This window comes from Callospermophilus lateralis, chromosome 9 (assembly GCF_048772815.1).
Source record: "Callospermophilus lateralis isolate mCalLat2 chromosome 9, mCalLat2.hap1, whole genome shotgun sequence".
Classification (NCBI taxonomy): domain Eukaryota; kingdom Metazoa; phylum Chordata; class Mammalia; order Rodentia; family Sciuridae; genus Callospermophilus; species Callospermophilus lateralis.
The window spans coordinates 20,601,777-20,623,141 of NC_135313.1; the positions used below are offsets into that span (position 1 = coordinate 20,601,777).

General features: G+C 37.2%; 1 protein-coding gene across 5 annotated transcripts in view; it reads right to left on the bottom strand.

The window, feature by feature from the left end:
- Positions 1-21,365, bottom strand: part of Xrcc5 (X-ray repair cross complementing 5) — an 86,348-nt gene that overhangs the window by 47,194 nt on the left and 17,789 nt on the right. For all 5 annotated transcript variants that reach the window (XM_076866035.2, XM_076866037.2, XM_076866034.2 and 2 more), the window contains 6 exons: positions 19,059-19,171; positions 14,729-14,791; positions 12,709-12,846; positions 11,684-11,774; positions 8,104-8,237; positions 1,629-1,825 (listed from right to left, as the gene is read on the bottom strand). In XM_076866035.2, coding sequence (XP_076722150.1) covers positions 1,629-1,825; positions 8,104-8,237; positions 11,684-11,774; positions 12,709-12,846; positions 14,729-14,791; positions 19,059-19,171 — 736 coding nt within the window. The remainder of the gene's footprint in view (positions 1-1,628; positions 1,826-8,103; positions 8,238-11,683; positions 11,775-12,708; positions 12,847-14,728; positions 14,792-19,058; positions 19,172-21,365) is intronic.

The following is a 21,365-nucleotide window of genomic DNA, read 5'->3' on the forward strand; positions in this document are numbered from 1 at the left end:
ACTGAGACTTCTGAGGAAAAAGGGCAGAGAACAGGTGTGTAAATAGGCCTGTAAGAGTGAGATAATTCCCAAGCCCCAGGCAGGTGACTTGGCTGCATCCCAAACCACTATGGGAGCAAAAAACAAAAAGCTCAGCCTAGTGCACAGCCTCCAGAAGAGTGAGCAAGAGGACTAGGGCTGAAGGACTAGGGCTGAAGGTACAATCACAGCAGGGACCAAATCACAGAACAACAGCCTTCTGGGTCTCTGTGGTGCATTTTTTAACCAGCTAATTTACATTCTAATCAAAGGAGGAGGAGAAAATGGCCCATTTCTTTCCCACAACACCAGAAGGTAATCAAGATCATGAACTGGAGCTTTAATACACAGAGAGAGAATAGCCTGTGATTGCAGTGAGACAGAGCACGGTATCATGGGAAGAAAAGGCCACAGACTTTTATTGAACTGTTCTCATCTACTAACCCAGAGGCATACAGGAAGATGAGGAGAGCAGAGGAAACGTGGATTTTTAGACACTCTTCCTGTGTAGAAGGCACGATAAACTAAGAAGAGCTGTAAGTCCCCCAGGATGTGTTAGAAATGCTCATGATAGAATCTATTGACTATATACCCCTCCCAATTCTAACAAAGCTTAGGGTATTAACCTCTGGAAAGTCACACAAAAATTCAAAGTTCTCTATTTGACTTAGACAGTAATTCACTAAATCAATGATTTATAGAAACCAGCGAAGGTTTCAGGAAATTATTCCATATTCTTCAACTGGGGTATTTATAAATAATAAGCTTTGCTTTTTCAATGAAGATACAGCTGTGGGAAGCAAATCAAAAAAAAAAAAAAAAAAAATGAAAAGAGCGTCCTGGTGTAAAGCCAAATCTCAAAATGCAGCATAAAGAAATGAATAGATAATACTGGTTTGAGAAAAAAGTCATCAATAACTAGTTGATTGAAACCTGGTGAAATCAAGATTTATATATCCAAATGATTCTGGATAATAAAGAATACTTTCTTCTAGTTTTTGTTTGAATGGAAATTAATATAAAGATTCTGAATAGAATCAAATAAGGAAAAAACTTAATAGCCACTTGTAAGCTTGATTGAAGGATCGTATGAAAAGCATTGTGTAATTGTTAACCTACAAATAACTCCCTAAAAGAATAACCAGGTTAGTATATCCTCCCACATTCACAAAATTGCTAAAGGCAGGCTAGATTTTTCATTCCTCTTCCCACTTTTCCTCCAAAAGCTGCACTAACACCTACCCTTCCCACCAAAGAACCTCATCCTTCAATATACTCCTCTCATCACTAGTTCCACACTTCAAAAAGGGTAAAATTTAGCCTTAGATATTAAAAGACTTTGCTTATCCTCCCTTTGTATAATTCACCAAGAATCTGATGCTGATCAAAATGTCAACAACCCAGAAGGTAGTTCTAAATCCCAAGTGAGAAGCAAGGATGAAATATGACTACAATGAATCAATGAGAAACCAATATTCCAACACAAGGGTCAAGCATCAGAAGGCTTCTTCCTCCCACTTTCTCAAATCCACAATCCCCAAGGCAGTGCCTTAATTCCAGAGCCCCCAGGACTATCACTAACCTTAAGGGCAACTACATCAGGAACTTACTTGTCTTGGAAAATGTCCTGAGCAGTTACTTGATCCTTTTTCTTGATGGCTTCAGTCAGAGGAAAAAGGTTCTTTATTTTAGAGAGAGGAATCTGACATTTTGCTGTCACTTCAGTGGGGGGCTCTAGCATATTCAAAATATGTTGCTGAATTGGGGGCAGAGGCTCTTGAGGATGTAAAGCTCTGTGTAGCAGACACTGTTGGGGAAAGAGAACACAAGTGGAAAGTTTGTAAATGTGTTCTTTCTATTTTACAGTCAGGGATACTCCATCTTTGGTTTGAGAGGGATACCTGACTCATACCAGACATAAGAAACAATAAAGTTTGGCCCTTAACCACTTTTGTTAGCAGGACATTGGACATGTCTTAAACCAACTGAGGGAATAGGCCCACGCTGAGTAGTAATTCCTTCTACTAGAAAGTAGTAGACCTCCTAGAAAGTAGTTTCATCTTATAAAAAGACACAGTCACTTTTAACTACTTGGGGAAAATGAGGTTCTGACAATCTGGGATTATAACCTTCTCATCACAAAATCTTTTAACACCCCCTTACTCATTCTGCGCTTGCTCCTTCACTCACTCTTAGAACTCAATGTGTGGTGGATCAAACAGGTGGCTAAAGGAGAGCTGCCCAAGATCAAAGAGTCCCAGGAGGAAGGCTGTGAAGGAAACGAGAACCCCGAGTTGCCCCAAACCTCCCAGGAGAGTGGAATGTGAATGCATCTCCACCAGTTTGTCCACCTCTCTTCTCTGTCCTCTGGCCAGACACTAACATCCCTCCTCTGGTCTACTACCATCACCTTCTAACTGGTCACCAGGCTTCTGCTTGAAAATGAATTCCTTACCATATCCCAGAAGTCCTACAATGACCGCAGCACCAACCCACCTCCCCAGACTTGGTACCTGCCACTTCTCACTCACAATGCAGCAAGGCTGGGTTCTTCAAGTTTCACTCAATCCAAGCTTCTTCCTGCTTTTGGGTCCTGGGCTTAATATTCCTGCCTCTTCTGTCTCCCCCAAGAGAGGTGGCCTTTTTTTTTTTTTTTTTTTTTTTTTTTTTAAAGGTACTGGGTATTGAACCCAGGGGTGTTCTACCACTGAGCTACATGCCCATTCAAGTTTTAATTTATTTTGAGATAGGGTCTTGCTAAGTTGCTCAGGCAGCCCTCCTGCCTCAGCCTTCTGAATTGTTAGATTATGAGCACATTCCACTACCTACAATTAAGATTGGCCCTTGTTTTAAATCATCCTAGTCTTTACTGAAGTATTATCTCCTCAGAAGGACTTTCCCTGATGCCGTATATAAAGTAGCCCCTGCACCCGCTTTCTTCCACCTCATCACATTCTATCATTTTCCCTATTTTATATTTTTGATAATATTTACAATCTAAAATCACCACATCATTTTTTTTTAGTTTAGTTGCTTATTGCCTAGAACTCTGCCTTGAATGTAGGGATTGTGTCTAGTTTACAGCTGAATTCCAAGAACAAACATCATGCCTGGCATATAATCAGCACCTGATAGAAGATGAATGAAGAAGTACTCTTTCCCAGGGCTCTTGCTGTTAATGGAGTGGGACAAGGCTCAAGGGACAAGGCAGGGTTTCACATGCATGGAATTGGATGGCAAGCCACTTCCATCCAATAGCCCCATGCTGCCTACAGGCAACTATACCAGGCTTTGGAGGCACCCATGTCTACAGGAAGGCAAGCAATGAGATATTATTAAGAAAAAAAGAAAAGAAAGAGTTGATCTGATATTTCCTTGGTGTGGCAAATTAATTCAAAATTATGCTAGAGAATAAGCTTCATTTCTTTTCTTTTCTTTTTCTTTTTCTTTTTGCCATGCAAGGGATCAAATCTAGGGTTTCACACATGCTAGGGAAGTGCTCTATCACTGAGCTACAGCCCCTCTTTTTTTATATATATATAAAAAAAATTAAAATTAAAATTACACTATATATATATATATATATATATATATATATATAGTGTAATTTTGAAGGAAAAAAGTCAGGGAGTTGAATAGCTTCTGCACTTTCAATCTATAATCTTATATAATATATAATAATCTTATACAATAACCTTAGAGTATACTATTTATACTATCCCATGAACTATTTTCCTACAATAAAGAAAGCATAAGCTAAAAGTTTCCATTCTAAAAAGTACAAGGTAACTCAGGTTATATCATCCAAGAATCAATGTCCTACAAATTCAGAAAACCCTCAGGTAGAAATTAAGTACCAATTTCCTCTAGAAATTACATGTTTGCTCCTGCCCTCTTTCAAAACACAAACCATAACTCTTCCTTCTCTATGGTATATTCATTCATTTCAGAGTTTGACTTTGGCTTTCTTCTTTCTTAACTGACTTTCCCTTAAGCATCATTAAGGCTTTTTTAGTGTAAAGCAAAAGGCAAAACCAAAATGGCCCCAAGCCCTCTGTATCTACTGTAACCTTGTGCATAATCCTTAATTCACAGTTCTCACCCAAGTCATTTAAAATATCTCAGTTTAGAAAGTCCTAAAGATGTAAGCAGTAGCTGGGCCCAGTGGTGCATACCTATAATCCCAGCAGCTTGGGAGGCTGAGGCAGAAGGATCAAAAGTTCAAAGCCAGCCTCAGCAAATGAGCAAGGTCCCAAACAACTCAGTAAGACCCTGTCTCTAAATAAAATACAAAAAAGGACTGAGGATATATATGTCTCAGTGGTTGAGTGCCCCTGGATTTAATCCCCAGTATCAAAACAAACAAAAAAGTTATAAGTAGTAATCAAGCATTCAACCTGGCAGACTTCCTGAAGATTCTACCTGTGAAATCCAATTGGCATGTTTTGGAAAGTAGTTAGAACAGCCAGTGGAAAACACAACAAAATTTCAGTATAAATTTCAGGCAATCCTATTAAACAGTATTTTTATTAACAAGTCAATAAGAAGGAATCTATAAGACATGTTTTGAAGCAACAACCTCTTACTCATATTTTCTTAAGTTCACACTTTAGATAAATAAAGCTAAGTAGGATATCTATAAAATTCATTAAGAAATTCCAACTTGTTAAAAAAAATGAGGTTAAAAGAAAGTGACATGCTTTAGTAACTAGGAAGCTGAGATCCCAATCCTTTATATATACATTGCTTTTAAGTAAATGTTACTCCTTGATGTGATTTTTTACAATTAGAAAAATATTAGAGGGAAAAATACAGACTGTATGGCTAATTCAAAGGGCACTAACATATTGATTATAGCAGTATTAACATCAATTATTTAAAACGTAATTTTAACTGTACTTTTGACAAGATACATTTTCAGCATTTTGTTCCAAAATTAGAATTACCCTCTTGCCAACAGATTGATTATTAATCTCTCCCTTCTTCTGTCAGCTCATTCACTCTCAACTCTAAATACTTAAAGAGGAAAACAGGCCCCATGTTCTCCTGCAGCTTAATGTGTCCTCTCCCTTTGCCAGAAAAGCCGAATCTTCCAGGTTCCACCTCATTACTCAACTGACACTGGGCCCTGAAGTCATCAAAGACTTAACTACCAGCCCCTGAAGGTCCTCTGCTAAGCTCACCTTTGCTCATCATTGTGCAACATCTTTTCCCGTCCTTCCTTCTGGACACTCATTCTCTTTTATGCCTTCCAAGATGAACTTTGTTGAGGGTGGAGGTAGGAGCACTTGGTTTTGTTTAGTAACAGCTCTTCTTTTTACATCTACTCCTAATTGCTCACTCACATAGTGGAGTACCTGGCTCTCTTTTCTGCTCACAGTGCTCTCTGAAAGAGGTGGTCTTTTCCCACCATTGTTTTAACTACTGGCTTCATTTAAGACTATTAAATCTATATATTAAAACTGACTTTCGGGGCTTTGCACACCTATTTCCTATTTCCAACTTTCCTTTGAATGTATATACTGGGACAGTCAACAAATAACTCAAATTTAACATATGCCAAAAAAAAAATTATATACACACACACATCTTTTCATCTGCTCCTTTTGTATTCTTTACCACAATTAATGGTGACATCATCCTTTTAGTCACCCCAGCTAGGACTGTTAACTTCAATTTTTTTTCTGGCCAACCACCATCCAGTCCCTCAAATCCTATCTCTTCTACCTTCTAAGTACCTTCAAACTCCATTCCCCCCTCCAGTCTCTACATCACTGCTTTAACTCAGGCCTCAAGCAGGCCACTGTGGGTTTCTTAGCTGGCCTCCAGTCCATCTCCTATGCTACCACCAGAACTATTTTTAAAAATCCATGTTCCCTACCTGCTGACAAAATCCTTTAATGATCACCCACTGCCACAAAATCCAAACTGCTGAGCGAGGTGCACAAGGCTCTTAATAACCTCCCTATTTACCTTCACTGCCACCTTCCCCTTAGAGAAACAGAACTATCTGTGGATCCTTAAACACGTGACATGTCTTCATACTGTCATGCTTTTGTGTATGCTACCTGTTTTGCACAACATGCCCTCATTACATTATGCACCCCTCTTTTCCTACAGACTCTGTGCAAATGTTAATTCCTCAGAGAAGCCTCTTTTTCTCTTATTCCTGTGGTCTTTTCCCATCATTGTTTTAACTACTGGCTTTATTATCTCTCTACTCCTCTCTCCTCTAAAGGAGTCCTTGAAGTAGTGGGCCTATGTTATCTTTAGCTCATGCTTCATAGTTAGTACTCAGTAAACATTTGTTTTTTGTTTTCTTTCTGGGGGGGGGGAAGTAAATTCATCCTTAGTGAAGATAAAGAATCTGTATATATTCTTTATGTAGACGGGCCATATTAAACTCTCCCCCACAAAAGAAAGCAAAGTTGATTATGCTGTAAAAAACTAAGTTATCAGTGCTTACAGCTTTGAAAGATAAATCTTTCTGCATTTATGACTTGTATCCATTTTTAAGTCCAAAAAAATTTACTGAACATAAATAGAGCGTATCCTAGATAAATCTGGCAAGTAGTAGAAGTTTCTCTTGTTTTGGAAAGCTTTCTCACTGCTCAGCTCCTTCCTTTCTTAGAAATGGCATAGGCTTCAAGTCTTCAATTCCATACATCAAAACACCAAAGCAGTTTTCATCAGTTATAACACTCAGAATACTAAAGGATTCACTGAGGCAGGCCTTTACACGTTAAACTTCATATTTCTAATTTCAGAACAAAATATTCTTTTTTCGCTACTTAAAGGAATTCCAAACACCAAAACAACACAAAACCAAAAACAGGAAGTTTCTATCATGCAGAGGATCTCTGATTCAAAAGAGGCCCCAATTATCAAGAATATAAGTAACAATAAATGTTGGCAAGGATGCGGGGGGGTGGGGGGGGAGATACACTCATACATTGCTAGTGTGGAATGCAGTATGGAGATTCCTCAGAAAACATGGAATGGAATCAGAATTTGACGGAGTAATCCTACTCCCTGGCATATACCCAAAGGACTTAAAAATCAGCCTATTATCATCACATGGCCACATCAATGTTTATAGCAGCTCAATTCACAATATCTAAGCTATGGAACTAACCTAGGTGCTTTCAGATGAATGAATAAAGAAAATATGATACACACATACACACACACACACACACACACTGAAATATTATTCAGCCATAAAAACATTTGTTTTTATGAACTTATGGCATTTGCCTGTGAAAGGATGGAAATGGAGACTATCATGTGAAGTGAAATAAGCCAATCCCAAAAAACCGAAGGCCTGATATGCAAATGCTAACACACAGTGGTGGGGGGACAGAAGTTCAGTGAGTTAAACAAATGAGAATGAAGGGAAGGGAGTGGGGTTGGGAATAGGAAAGACAGTAGAATGAATTGTATGTAAGTTTCCTATAGGCTCATATATGAATACATGACCAGTGTAACTCCACATCATGTATAACCACAAGAATGAGAAGTTACACTATATGTATGATATTTTAAAATATCATATATACATGAAGTTATACTACATGCATATATGATAAGTTATACTACATGTATGTATGATATGTTAAAATGCATTTTATGTATTTTAACTCCTGTCACACATAACTAAATTAATTAAAAAAAAACTCAAAACAAAACAACAAAAAAACCAGGCCCCAATATGGATTGGGTTAGTTAAGGATGTTTTGTGAAGTGAATTAAAATGGACAGTCCATAGGTTCACATATTCACCTCACCTAGGAGTGGGCCTTCCATACCTCTCCGGGGAAGACTTTGCTTCAATAGCTGCCTGCTGCATTCTTCAGTTCTGAGGGAGTCAGAGAAACTTGTGTCCAACTGTCATCAACTTCATCCCAAACTAGAATATTCTGTCCTCTCCTTCCTCAGCACAAATCAGGAAAATGTTATTCTTTTATTAAATAGAGCAAATGAAGCCCTCTGTGGTTAGATTTATTTGGGACTGGCCAATTACCTTTTCACTTAGCTTTCTTTTCATTTACTGCAAATATGACTGGTTCATCTTTCTTCTCTCACCTGAAATAATCTCTGAAATGCAGGATTTGGGATCTTGGTGGTTGGAAACAAGTCTTCAATGGTGTCTTCCTCCTTGTCTTCCTTTACCAAACTCATAGAGTCGATTAAAGCATCAACAGCACTCAACTGTGCCTCTTAAGACAAGGATAAACAGAGAAGCAGAAAGGAAAAAAAAAAGGATTATTCACATTATTCTCCACTAAAACAAAAGCTTTCTATTTCATAAGTACTGCAATACTAGCAGGTTATATAGTCCTGGTTCTGCCAAAAATATTCTGTATGTATGCAAGTACTTAACCTGAGTCTTATTTTTTTAATCTGTGAAAGAGCTTTTTAGAGTAGTTGATCTCTTAGGTTCTTTTCAGCTCCTCTGTTGAGAGCCACAGCCCAAAGGGGCCCCAGCAAACTTCCAGCTGCCAGCTGATGATTGGCTCACAGCAGCCCCAGCAAACTTCTAGCTGCCAACTGATTGGCTCCTCTGCGGTGATGCTCACTGGGCTATTTCCCCGCCCTTTCAGACCACGGAGCTGCTCATTGGGGGACTTTTTTTGGCTCTGCCCACACGACCCAGCCAATCAGCCTCAAGAGCAGGAGGAGTGGGGGAGGTTGAGAGGCTTGTGGGAAGCCAGTGGTGGCAGTTGGGCTCTGAAGGTTTTTCCTGAGGAGCTGTGTGGTTTGGTGTGTGTGTTCTAAAAATAAAGTTCGTTTCTTTTGACAAGTGGCTCCTGAATTGTGCCCAGCCAGACAGCAGCACTCCTCCATTTGATGAACCTTTGACAATGGAGTATCATATCAAAAGCAAAAGAGTCTACTCCAGAAAAAACGAACAACAGCCACAGGAAAACCTGACTTCTCCATGGAAATTTGAACAAAATACTCATCATTCAATGAGCTACTTGAAAAGAGAAAAGTATTCTGAGCTTTTAGAAGGAAAAGTTAGAATCCAGCCCCCCTCTTTTTTTCCTGGAATAAGGTTAGTTTTAAAAAAATAAGGAAAGGCTTAATAAAAAGCAGATTCTTCTTTTATGCTTTTCCAGGCCTTTCTCTAATATTTCATGTGAATGAGACTTTTTTTAAAATATAAAAATAGCAGGAGAGCTTAGACAAACTATATAATAATGTAATCAATACTAGGGAAAAAAATGTTCCAGGACCACATTTGTCATAAAGGTAGCATCGAGGTAAGATGAAGAAGTTACACTACAAATTTATTCAAGAGGAACAAAAGTATAGAAAAATATAAAATGTGTATTTCTGAATCTTAAGCCAGAGGAAATGGAAGATGAAGACTGGATTAAATTGTAGATTTATGCTGAGGAAGGGAAGTGAAAAAGAGAGGCAGGAATATGCTAGTCCTGGATGAAGTTGATGACAGCAGGACACAGGTTTCTCTGACTCCCTCAAAACTGAAGAACATCATAGGCAGCTTCTGAAGCAACTCTTCCCAGTGGAGAGATGGAAGGCCCAACTCCTAGGTGGGGCAAGTGTATGATGGAGAGAACATGTACTATTCATTTTGACTATTTTTTAAAAAATAGTAGTTAACTAAAGAGAAAGACATTAAAAAGAAAAAGAAAACCCCTATGGTAATGAAGCATAAACTTTCTAATACTTAATGTAATTTTTATCAGAGTCTAGAACCTTAACAGGAAGACACCATTGGACCACAGTGAGCTGATTCTCCTGTTAGAATCAGTTCCTCCTGCATAGACATATACCCATGTACATCTTACCCCACTCTATTCAAAATATTCTAAAGTTCCATGACAGCCTTTTTATGTCTTTTCTAATACCCAACAGAAAGCAAGTAAGTGCTCCTCAAAAAAAAATCTACCAAGGGCTGGGTCTGTAGCTCAGTGGTAGAATGCTTGCCTAGCATGTGTGAGCACTGGGCGTGATTCTCAACACCACATAAAACCAAATAAATAAAATAAAGGCATGTGTCTATGTACAACTAAAAAAAAAAAAAAAAAAAAATTACCAAGTAAAACAAAACTGGGATAGTCCAAAGCGATGTGGATGAAAAACAACTCTTTCCTAAATGCTTCTGTTCTGCTGATTCATAGCAGTTCAGCTATAGAACTAAAGTACTGTTTTTGGATTCACAGTCACTAGGCAAAAGGTAAAATGTACCTTATGCCTGCAGTCTCTCAAAAGTACCTTGCTTCTATTCTTCACAATTTCAGATATCCCTTTGTACAGGCACTATAAATGAAAGAGCACAGAGGTAGGTATTGTGGCACATTTCTTTCCTGTTTTTGAACTTTCCAGAGAAGGTTTCAGACAAAGGCATAGCTATCACCAACTTAAGCTAACTAGTACAGCGTCCACATAGAATTAGCTAGGAGATGATACTTACACATGTGAACATTCAGTGATTTTCATCTGCTACTACCAGTTAGTATCAGGCCAGATTATTCCGGCCTTTCAAACTCTACAATGACTACATTGACTCCTACATCAACTAGGGAAATACATTAAACAGCTTTAAGAATCCATTTTTCCACAGGAAAGAATATAAACAGAAATACGTTAACACACAGAAAACAGATCAACAGATCTAAAGACATCTGATTTTTGAGATTCTGATGATTTATGTCTATAAAATAATTATTAAACAAAGTTCTTTTTAAAAAATATTCTACTCATTTAAAGTTTGAAATGATCAAGAGGTAGAGACAAGACAGTGACAACTTTATACATTTGGGTCCATTCCTGCCTCCACCATGACGTAGAGGGCTTCAACTCTAGAAGGAAGACAAAGATCCCAGCCGTAGGAACCCATTTAATTCTTAGCCTTTTCTCAGCACACTGCTCCGAAAAGGTCGAACCAAAACAACACACAGGAAGAACACAACCCCTTAATCCTACACTGACACGGATAATAAATTAAACTTGAAGAATAAATTATGTTGTAAAAATGGCACAACAGAAATATTTCAGAAATCAGAAATAAATTATCTACCATCATTTGTTGTTCTTTTAGGTATATTTTCTCATTCTGTCCCCTGCTACATTTTATTACAGTTGTCTTAAATGGTGCGCTCTCAGGAAGACTGGACCTGTGACTCTGAGACTCATTCTGTGTAATATCCTACATGTGCAGCCAGAGGCCAAAGAACAGGGTTTCTCATTAAGTTCCAAGTAACTCTTAGATGCTAGAAGTACATAACAATGAGACTTAACCTTACTGCAAAAGGAGGGCAAAGAGAAAAGCTCATTTCCAGTATCGTCATGTGAATTTCCAAGATTTTTCATGTATGTAGGACATGGTGTGATACTGCACACCAATTCATTTCAGCAGGGGCAAAGTTGATCACAACCAGAGAACAGACATCCAGCACCAACAAGCTATTCCCTAGACACATGCTCAAAGTCAGAAGGGGGAACTATACAGTATTTAGAAAGTTCAGGGCAAAGCTATTCCTAGTACTGAAAAAATAGTTCAGGAGTATAAGAACAGAACCGACCAATTCCATCCTGTGAAATCTTATCAACAACCAATGACTGGAGCCAGGTGATTGCCCAAGAACAAATTTGCATGCAGAGCCATTAGTGAACTAAATGGAAATAAACTCACCTGTGGGAGTAAATTTCTTATTATTTTTCAGGGATGAAAACATATATTGCCGCAAGTCTTCCATGAAAGGCAGCTGCACATACACTAAGCACTAATGAGAAAGGAAGGGGACAAAAGCAGAAACAATAAAGTTAATGGAAAAAATATAAAAATGGTCCCAAATGTTGTAAAAATGGCACAACAGAAATATTTCAGAAATCAGAAAACTCAAATCGGGCACATGAAAACCTAGTGTTTTGACTTGTGCTACTGACTATTCACAACTGCAAACAATATGAAAAATATTAAACATTAAAGAAATGCTTAAAAACAAAACTACTAAGGGGCTGGGGTTGTGCCTCAGTGGTAGAGCACTTGCTTAGCATGTGTGAGGCACTGGGCTCGATTCTCAGCACCGCATATAAATAAATAAAGGTTCATTGACAACTAAAAAAAAAGACTACTAAATGCAAACTGTAAAATGCATGCATGACCAAGTAGAAAAAATGAGAAAAGGCAGGGTGCCTGGAAGGTTGACCTGCAAGTCAAGATATTTGCTTTTACTTTATATTTCTGGTAAGGAATCTAGACTTATATTTTAAATACAGATCTTTTAGAACAGAAAAGCCCCAAATAGACTTTACATGGATCACAATAAAAATCATATCCTCAACCTTTATTCATAATCCCTGTTTATTAAAGTGGAGGTATTTCTCTTCCCATTTGATTCTGAAGTCAAGAAGGTCAAGAACTGAGAGAAAAGATCACAGTTAACCCTTACTGATTTAATAAAAACCTCCTTAAATATTTTTATAAGTTATGTTGTTTCCTTACAATTGAAAACTTGGTTCATAGACCAGCAATGTCAACATTACCTGAAGTTTTCAAGAAAGGATTTGGGCCCCACTCCAGATCTAGAGAATAAGTATCTGAATTTTAACAAGATCCCCAAATAATTCCCATACATATTAACAGTTGAGAAGCACTGCTTAGCATAAAGGATGGGTTGCAGGGAGAATACAAAAAAGTAAACCTGTGGGTTTTACCTCATAGGCATCCTTGATATAAGGAAAAGCCACACCAACTTGAGGATTAGCTCTTCTGTCATAAACGTATCGAACTACAGCCACCATGTCTAATTCATCCAAGGCATGAACCAAGGAGGAAAGTGCAACTGCTGCCGCCTTTTAAGAAAGATGCATGTATTAACACAGATCACAACATTACCTCATAAACCTCAATAAGACAATACCATTTTTTGACCACCACATTAAAAACTGATACCAAAAAGTTATTCATCCTTTGCCAATAGATCTGAAAATATCTCTTCTTGAGTGATACTGAAGTGACCTTACTATGTACAGTACTGAAATTTCATTATACAAAATGAAGTCATTCCTGTCACAAACCACAAAAATGGAGTGGAGAAGCCATGGAAAGGAAGAGGGAACACTCAGAGACTGCTTGGAAACTTATAGGGATGGAGTTCTGACCAACTGAAAAAAAAAAAAAAAGAAAAAGAAAAAATCCATTTGGAGACAGTAATACTCACTGACAAAATAAGCATAAGACAACTGATGCTTGCTTCAGGAACTGCCTCACAGAATCATCTCAATCCCATGAGAGTGCAACTTTATGACTATCAGTATTTAGCAACTGATAAAACACTAATACAATCTCAAAAGCAGCTTTACATAGTAACTGCCACAGCTCAATGAGCAGAGCTCACCAGCTCCCTCAAGCACCAAAGTGGCAATGACTTTCTTTCCTAGTAATTTGCAGAGGACTGACTCTCTGTGCAAATGCTAAAGTTTACAATAAGATCCCCAAACTTTCCTTTGTTCTTTAAAGACAAAAGAGGCCACCAGGCCTGTGTATGTGTGACCTGAGTCACAATCCTATTCTTCATTCCCAAATAGAAGTTCCTTCTTTGAAGCTTTGTCTCTACATTTTTATTTGACAGTAGGAAGCAGTTATCTGTATATAGCCAGATTCTAATTACACAATTCACAAGGCTGCCCTTGGCTATCAAATCCAGATAATCACCCAACACATGATTCTCAGCACAGCTTAGTGACATGACATTCCTCACTGCACATTTCTCCCAAAATGACTAGAATTTTCTTGCGTAAAGGGACAAATGGGATTTAAAACTCAGCAGCAGAAGTAAAAAACAAGTTGTAGTTTGACAGTACACACCAGACCTACATGATTTCTGAGAATTGATTCAGGAAAAACCTATGAACTAGAATTCTCAAATATGAAGATTCCCCATTTCAACTGTGTTCTAATTTATCCCATTCAGTAGTGAGTGGAATCCACACATTTTCTTCTAATTTTAATTTTCTCATAGAATAACAAATAGCATACCCATCTATCTAGATCAACAGCCAGCTACCTTTCAGAAGTGAGGATAATAAGAGGGTTATAACCTGTTATACCAACACCCTATCCCTTCCCAGACAAACCTACTACATTCAGTTTACTAATTTCAATTTTAAATACTTCATGAATTTGGAAACCTGATTCAACAGTCGTAAGTAAGTTCTGATTTGGTGGTCAGAAAGAAAATATTTACAAAGGGAGCAGGTATGAGTATAGGTGGCAAAAATCCTGGGAAGGTGAGAAAAGAGCAGGAAGGGGGAGGGGGAAAAGATCAAATTCCTCAATAATAGAAGTAGTTCAGTGAGCCACTAAAGTGTCTCTCCAGGATGCTTATGCCAACTCTATATGTTCAGTGTTTATGAAAAATCAAAATGTCAACCTGACCCCGACCCCCTCAACATTTGACCATGAAATTCCCACACCTAAATGAAGTCATTAAAAATGTTTTCTTTTTAATATATACTTGGTCTCCAATTGTAGGATTATGTCCTCAAGTGTTTTACTCATGCTAAGACAAACTCATTTATCATTTCTCCATTTTCACATTTAAAGGTCAGTGAATTTTCCCAATGCTGTTGCAAGAATTCATGTCACTTTAAACTTCCAAAGCCCCAAACAATCCACTTTCATCAAATGACAGTTCAATTCTGAAGCACTAACTGAATGATCCAGTTAACTCACCTTATCACCTTTTGCTGCAAAGACCTTTAGAACTTGACTTCCCATAAAGAATTTTCTCTGGACCTACAAGAGTAAGAGAGGAAAATAATTGGTTTTGATCCAATATAAAAATATATATATATATAGCCATAATGCCACACATTGCTAAGAAATTCTATTCAAAATGTTTTTACAAGAAAACATTCATAGCGACCAGAGACAACTTATTATTTGAGGATGACCATTCATCAACACAACAAACATCTGAGCACCTAGTGTGTGTACTGTATTGTCCTGAATACAATAAACACGACAGTGAACAGGACATAATCTTGTTTTTGAGGAGCTTAGAGAGACAAACATGAAATTAACTGCAATGCAGCATTATCGTCAAAGGTTATATGATGTTATAAGAGCACATATGAAGGGCACCAAGTCTGGTCACTGAGGGTTAAGGGAAGGTCAGAAAATGCTGACACCTAAGTTAAGACTTAATAGATAAAAAGGAAACAACTCAGAGGCACATCTGGGCACAAGTTCCCAGGAAGAGATTCACGCTATTGTGAATCAAAGTCTGGAGTGATATAAATTAAAGTACATTTGGAGTAGTTTTGGAGTAGTGCAGCACCACAGTATGAGGAGAAATGTGAGAAATCATATTAAAGATTAACAATGATTAGATCATGAAGTCTCTTAGAAACAAGTTATGTGGCTTGGACTTTATTCTAAACTGCAATGACAAAGCACTGATGAACTGCAGAGAATGAAGTGAAGAACAAATTAGCAAGGGATACAGTTGAAGAAAGGGAAACTTGTGAAACCAGAAATAAGTATGTGTGTCCTTTCTTTCCCCTTTTAAAATTCAATTAACTTACCAGCAAAGTTATCAGAGGAGTCAAAGCAATCCACCAATATTCAATTAGAAAATAAATAATGAGGAGTTCCTGAAATCATAACCACCTGCATGTAGCTACCAAGATCAACTTCTTTCTGATCTATGTAATCTGGAGCTTGGAACTTCTTTATAACAACATGACACATGCTATATGGGGAAATGTTCCTTATGTTTTTTTCCTGCCCTCTCACCTGAGAAATTATTGGAGTACTTGCATGGTAATAGCTGTCGGGGACAGTTTCTGTGACCTAGGGCTGTCCCCCGCTCAAGGATAGATGGCGCTTGGCTTTGGGCCAAATCAGTTGCCTTTGGCATAAACAAGTTTGTGCCTATACCAGGAAGTCCACCCCATTGGCCGGTAGAAACCACAAGAGCTCGGGCTCAGTAAATGCTTCCTATCTTGCCTATTATGTGTCCACAAGGTTGAGATGTGACCTCCTCTGTGATTGGCTCCTAGGTCCTATATATACTACTTTCTTTCTTGGAACGGGGTTCCTCTTGTTGCTTCTTCAATAAAGCCTGTTACTGTTCCGTCGTGTGGTCGTCATTTTTTTGTTCCATTCTGCTGGCCGGAATCGACAATAGCAGCTCAAGAAGATGAGTCTCAAAGGTATGGGTAAGGCCCTTATAATTCAAATGCCCCTCATCTCCACTTCCATTCCCCCATAATGGGAATAAACCTATATTTTAGTTTGCTATATTCATATAGCTCGACTTGCCCTAACAGAATCTATAATAGTTCCTGATTTATTAAAGAACAGCTAATGATAACTTTTTCAAATGTACCCAAATGATTTTTCAAAGAACAGCCAGACATTTGGGAAAATTCTGGCCAAATTTTTATCTATCATATAGACACCCAGAACACTTGACAACATTAAGACAAGCAAATTGAAAAACCTATTAAATTTTTAAAAGTAATTCACAATTAAAAGAACAAAAACAAAAAGCAGGCTAGGGATGTAGTTCTACGGCAAAGTTCTATGGCAAGCAGCCTAGCATGTGAAAGGCCCTGGGTTTCATCCACAGCACTACAAAAACAAAAACAAATAAAACACACACATACACACCCCAAAACAAAATGAAAACTTATCATCAATTCAATTAAAAAATGTTAGTTTTTCAACATTCTGGTCTAAGGAAATATGGAACAATATGTGATTTTATTAATTCAAAGATAATCACTAGTCTGTAAAAAGATGCATGCTTATATTTTATCATAGTTACCATGTTCTTAACACTTGCACCCTTTTGTTAAGATAATGTATGAAATCATGTATGTACATTAGACTAGTCAAAAGCTGAGTTTATTCATTTGTTGAGCAGATTACCATTAAACAATAGCATAGGCTTTGGAGGCCGTCCTGTTCAAAACCCATCTCTACCATCTCTGAGCTGTGTGACCATGGGCCAGATACTTAACAGCTCTGAGCTTCAACTTCCTAATCTATAAAATGCAGACCATGGCATCTACCTGACAGGATTAAAATAAGAATTAAATGAAAATTTACATAAAATGCTTATTAATACATTGACTAGAATATTATAATTATTCAATAAATGGTAGCTATAATAATTATCTTCATTGTACTTATCTGGGATTTTACTTAGGATTAAATTGACTTAGAGCCTAAAAACAAAAAGTCGACTTAGAAAACACTTCATGATTTTAGAAGTTAATTTTAGGTTAATAAAAGTCTTCTAGGGCAGGGGCTTGGGCTCAATGGTAGAGCGCCCACCTCACATGCTTGAGACACTGGGTTTGATCCTCAGCATCACATAAAAATAAATAAAGATACTGTGTCCAACTACAGCTAAAAAAATTTTTTAAAAAGTCTTCTAAAATGGAAAGTATATTTTTTGTTCTGTTCATTATTTTGCTTTGCTATTTAACTGAAATAGGCTCTCCCTCCCAACCTGATAAAGGTGATTTCAATATCATGAGTCCTGAATTATACTTGAAGGGTTTTCACAGGTCTTTTCTGCCTATCTAGATCTACAGTCACTTCTTTCTTTCTTTTTTTATTAAGATGATTCCACCTTTTTTTAATGTCTTTATTTATTTATTCTTATGTGATGTTGGGGATCAAACCCAGGGCCTTGCCCTTGCTAGGCAAGCGCTCTACCGCTGAGCCACAACCCCAGCCCTACATTCACTTCTTAATAGACCAGTTTCTACAAAACAGTGAAAATGAAGTTTCTGTTATGCTGAAGACTCGTAAGCACTGCTACCAATACTCATTAGTTTTAAGTTTATATGCTTTCTAAAGTGTATAATTTCATTTTTAAGAAAGCCATATTTAGTGTCTTGTTAGAAACTCTCAACTTCCTAAAAGTAATTATTCTGATCAATAAAATCTTACAGATTTTAAGTAAATACTCTCAATTTTTGGCTTATGAGTTTTGAATTCATATGTATCAGTTTGGAGAATTGTGAAAACAATTCTCCTCAACCTCACTAAACTCTTCTAACACTGAAGTACAAGGAGACTATATGCCAGAGCAACATGAGGAAGTTCAAATTCAGAATACCGGATTCAGAATACTTCATTAGAATTTTCACATGAGTTCTCCAATAAAAATCTCTTCATCCCTATATACCTTGGGTAAAACATATATAAAGCTACATTTTATATTTCTTAATTAAATTTATCTCTTTGGCTGCCTACCTCAAGAACATTTAATCTAAGATCTCCGGGAATCTTAACAATCTCTTCTAAGATAGCATGTGGTATCCCAAGATGAATTATACCATTGTCTATTTAGTACTTCTTTGCTTTGGGGCCTAAAACACATGTTACTTATATAGAATAAGTTTCACATCCTAGAACTCTACATTGGAACTGAGAAGGAAAGTGACAACTATTAATCAATGATATTTTGAGAGTTAATGTCATTCAAAACCCATGTAGCAATCATCTAAAACACTCCATTATACATTATAGTTTAGAAAAAGAAATACCACAGCAAAGAAATGAATACTATTTCTTTACCTTTAAGGTTACTATGAGCTTTGATGGTCAGCAACGGGAGGAAATGACTTAACTGAACCTATTCTTCAGATTTATTTACATCTTGGTTTTTCTCTTCAAAAATCAAAAATAAGCTGGGTGCAGTGGCACATGCCTGTAATCCCAGCAACTCAGGAGGCTTAGGCAGGAGAATCACAAGTTCAAGACCAGTCTCAGGAATTTAGCAAGACCCTGTTTTAAAAAATAAAAAGAGCCAGGGATGTAGCTCAGTGGTAGAGCATCCCTGGGTCCAATCACCAGTACCCCCGCAAAAAGGGAAGAGTATCAAAAATCAAATACAGCTACACTAACCCCCCAAATACATTAAAGAAAACAAAGTAAAATAAATATTGTAAACGAAATGACCAATCAAAAGCATACCACCTCAAGTAACAACTGGGGAAAAGCTCAGATTTTATTCATAATTGCAAAGTAATTACTGTACCTGTGAAGATCTACAAAATCCCAAAACAGAGAAGCACTTCCCCTCCGATTTGTATTTCATTTGTTCCTCATCCACTTTAGAGAAAGGAACTATATCGCTTCCATAGCGGAACCCTAGAGAACGAGAGAAGAGCATCTGTTAAGCATATGGGGCCTCGTTTTCTCTGAGATGAAATGAGCTCTACACATACATTAACAATGCAGGCACACTCTAGAGTGAGCCTCCATCTTCTATTCCCTGGAATCAAATTGCTGCCCCTTGTGATCAACAGGGAAAGAGCAGCAGCAGAATCACAATCCACATATACAATATAGAGAAAATTAAAATCTAATTACATTTTTTAAGTAGCATCTTTTGCAATCTAGTTACCTTAATGATTATCCAGGCTAAAAGAAACGATGTCACAAATGCAATGTACTAGTTATCCTCCAAAGATAAACCATGGTAAACTAAACTACAAGCATGATTCGTAAACATAATAACAAGAACACATTTATTCAGAAGCCTGGAGACCACAGAGAAAACCATCCATAAGAAATTTTCAGAACAAAATGTTCTCAAAAACCCATGCTGGATACCTACGAAACCAAAACTCTTCTGTTTAGAAACATTCAACTGCTAAGTTGTACATTTTTCTGCATTTAAATTTTTTCTATTTCTTGGATTTGACTGCATTTTCTCTTTTTAATTACTGAGAAATTTACATAATGCAGCACACCCACCACCCACAAAAGACAAAAACTCTAAGTCTATTCCAAGGCTTCTGCTCTGTAGAAAGATTATGTCCTTTCAATACACAGTATTTTATATATTTGGTGGGGGCATGGATCATCAAAATTCAAGGAAAAGGCAAGGATAAGCACATTCTTCTTTACTCCGAGAAACAACCAATAACAATTAAAAAACAAAAAACAAAAAAAGCCTGGGTGTCCAGGGGCAGAGTCTATGATCTAGTGTTTACTTGTTCTTATTAGTCTGTTGATACATATATCAAAAACAATAACAATAGGGGCTAAGGCTGTAGCTCAGTGGTAGAGCGCTTGTCTAGCATGCATGAGGCACTGAGTTCGATCCTCAGCACCACATAAATATAAACAAATAAAGTCATTCTGTCCATCTACAACTACAAAAAAACTTTAAAAAATTAAAAACAACAACAACAAAAATCCATGTTGCAATTTTTATCATGTATGTTGAAAAAAAAACTGGCAACAATAACAAAAAAAACTCCAACAACATTTTAACGGGAAAATATATGGTACTTGATTAACAGTGGTATCTAAACCAAAAGCTTTTTTAAATTTTTCTGTCATCAGTCAATTTTTCATTTGATTCATTTAACGGTAACTTGAAAGTTCTAATTAAAAATGTCTTGGGTTTTCTGGTTCTTCTACTTAAAGGGCAAATAATTTTAATTTTGTACCTGGCAGAAAGTACAAAAAAAACCCCTACAATATATAACCATATTTCTTTGCCCACATGTGTATACTAGTCTCTCTGCTTAAGAAAGAGAATTCTGCATGTTAGGAGGTAGGGAATGGAGGACAAGTAAAGGAAGTCTGTAAATAAAATGATAAAGGTGAAAAAGATGCACTTCAATGTTCTTTGAACCCAAACGGGTTTTAACTCTTCTCCTTCCATTGCCTCACTATAAATTATCTTTGTGTAACATACCAGAGTTTTCTTTGCTAACAACAAAAAGAACCTACACCCTTATCTCTAGACCTTTCTCCTTCCAATCCATTCTGTACCCAATTGTCATATTCAGTTTCCTAAAATGCAGTCCCAATGATTCCCTGCTCCTCAAAACCGTAAGACTCCACACTGCTTTCAATGTATAAATGTATTCTATCATTGAAAGCCCTTAATTAGTCAGTCCTGATTCAGAATAATATGTAGGAACACAGACTGTAAAGGAACACAGCCTTAGATTCAAGTTCTGCTAGCTGTTAACTGTGTGACTTTGAATATGTTAATGAATGCCTTTCAGCCTTGGTTCTTTATCTGTAAAGTGGAAATAACAAGTGCCTGCTTCTTTAAGTTGTTGTGACAGCTAACAGAGAAAATGCAGGCTGTCAATTTTGTACCACAGTAGGCCCTCTACTTTCCTGGTCTTGGGCCTTATGCTACTCTACCTACTATGTGCCAGTCATACCAAGATCAAACCATGAGGAATGATTCTACCCCAAGTCCAATTCCAAAATTCATGTTCTATACTACTGAACTGAATTAAAGAGCTATTAGAAATTGGAGGGTGTTAATTATACTTCATACATAATCCTCCAGGGAGTCAAAATCATTCCCACT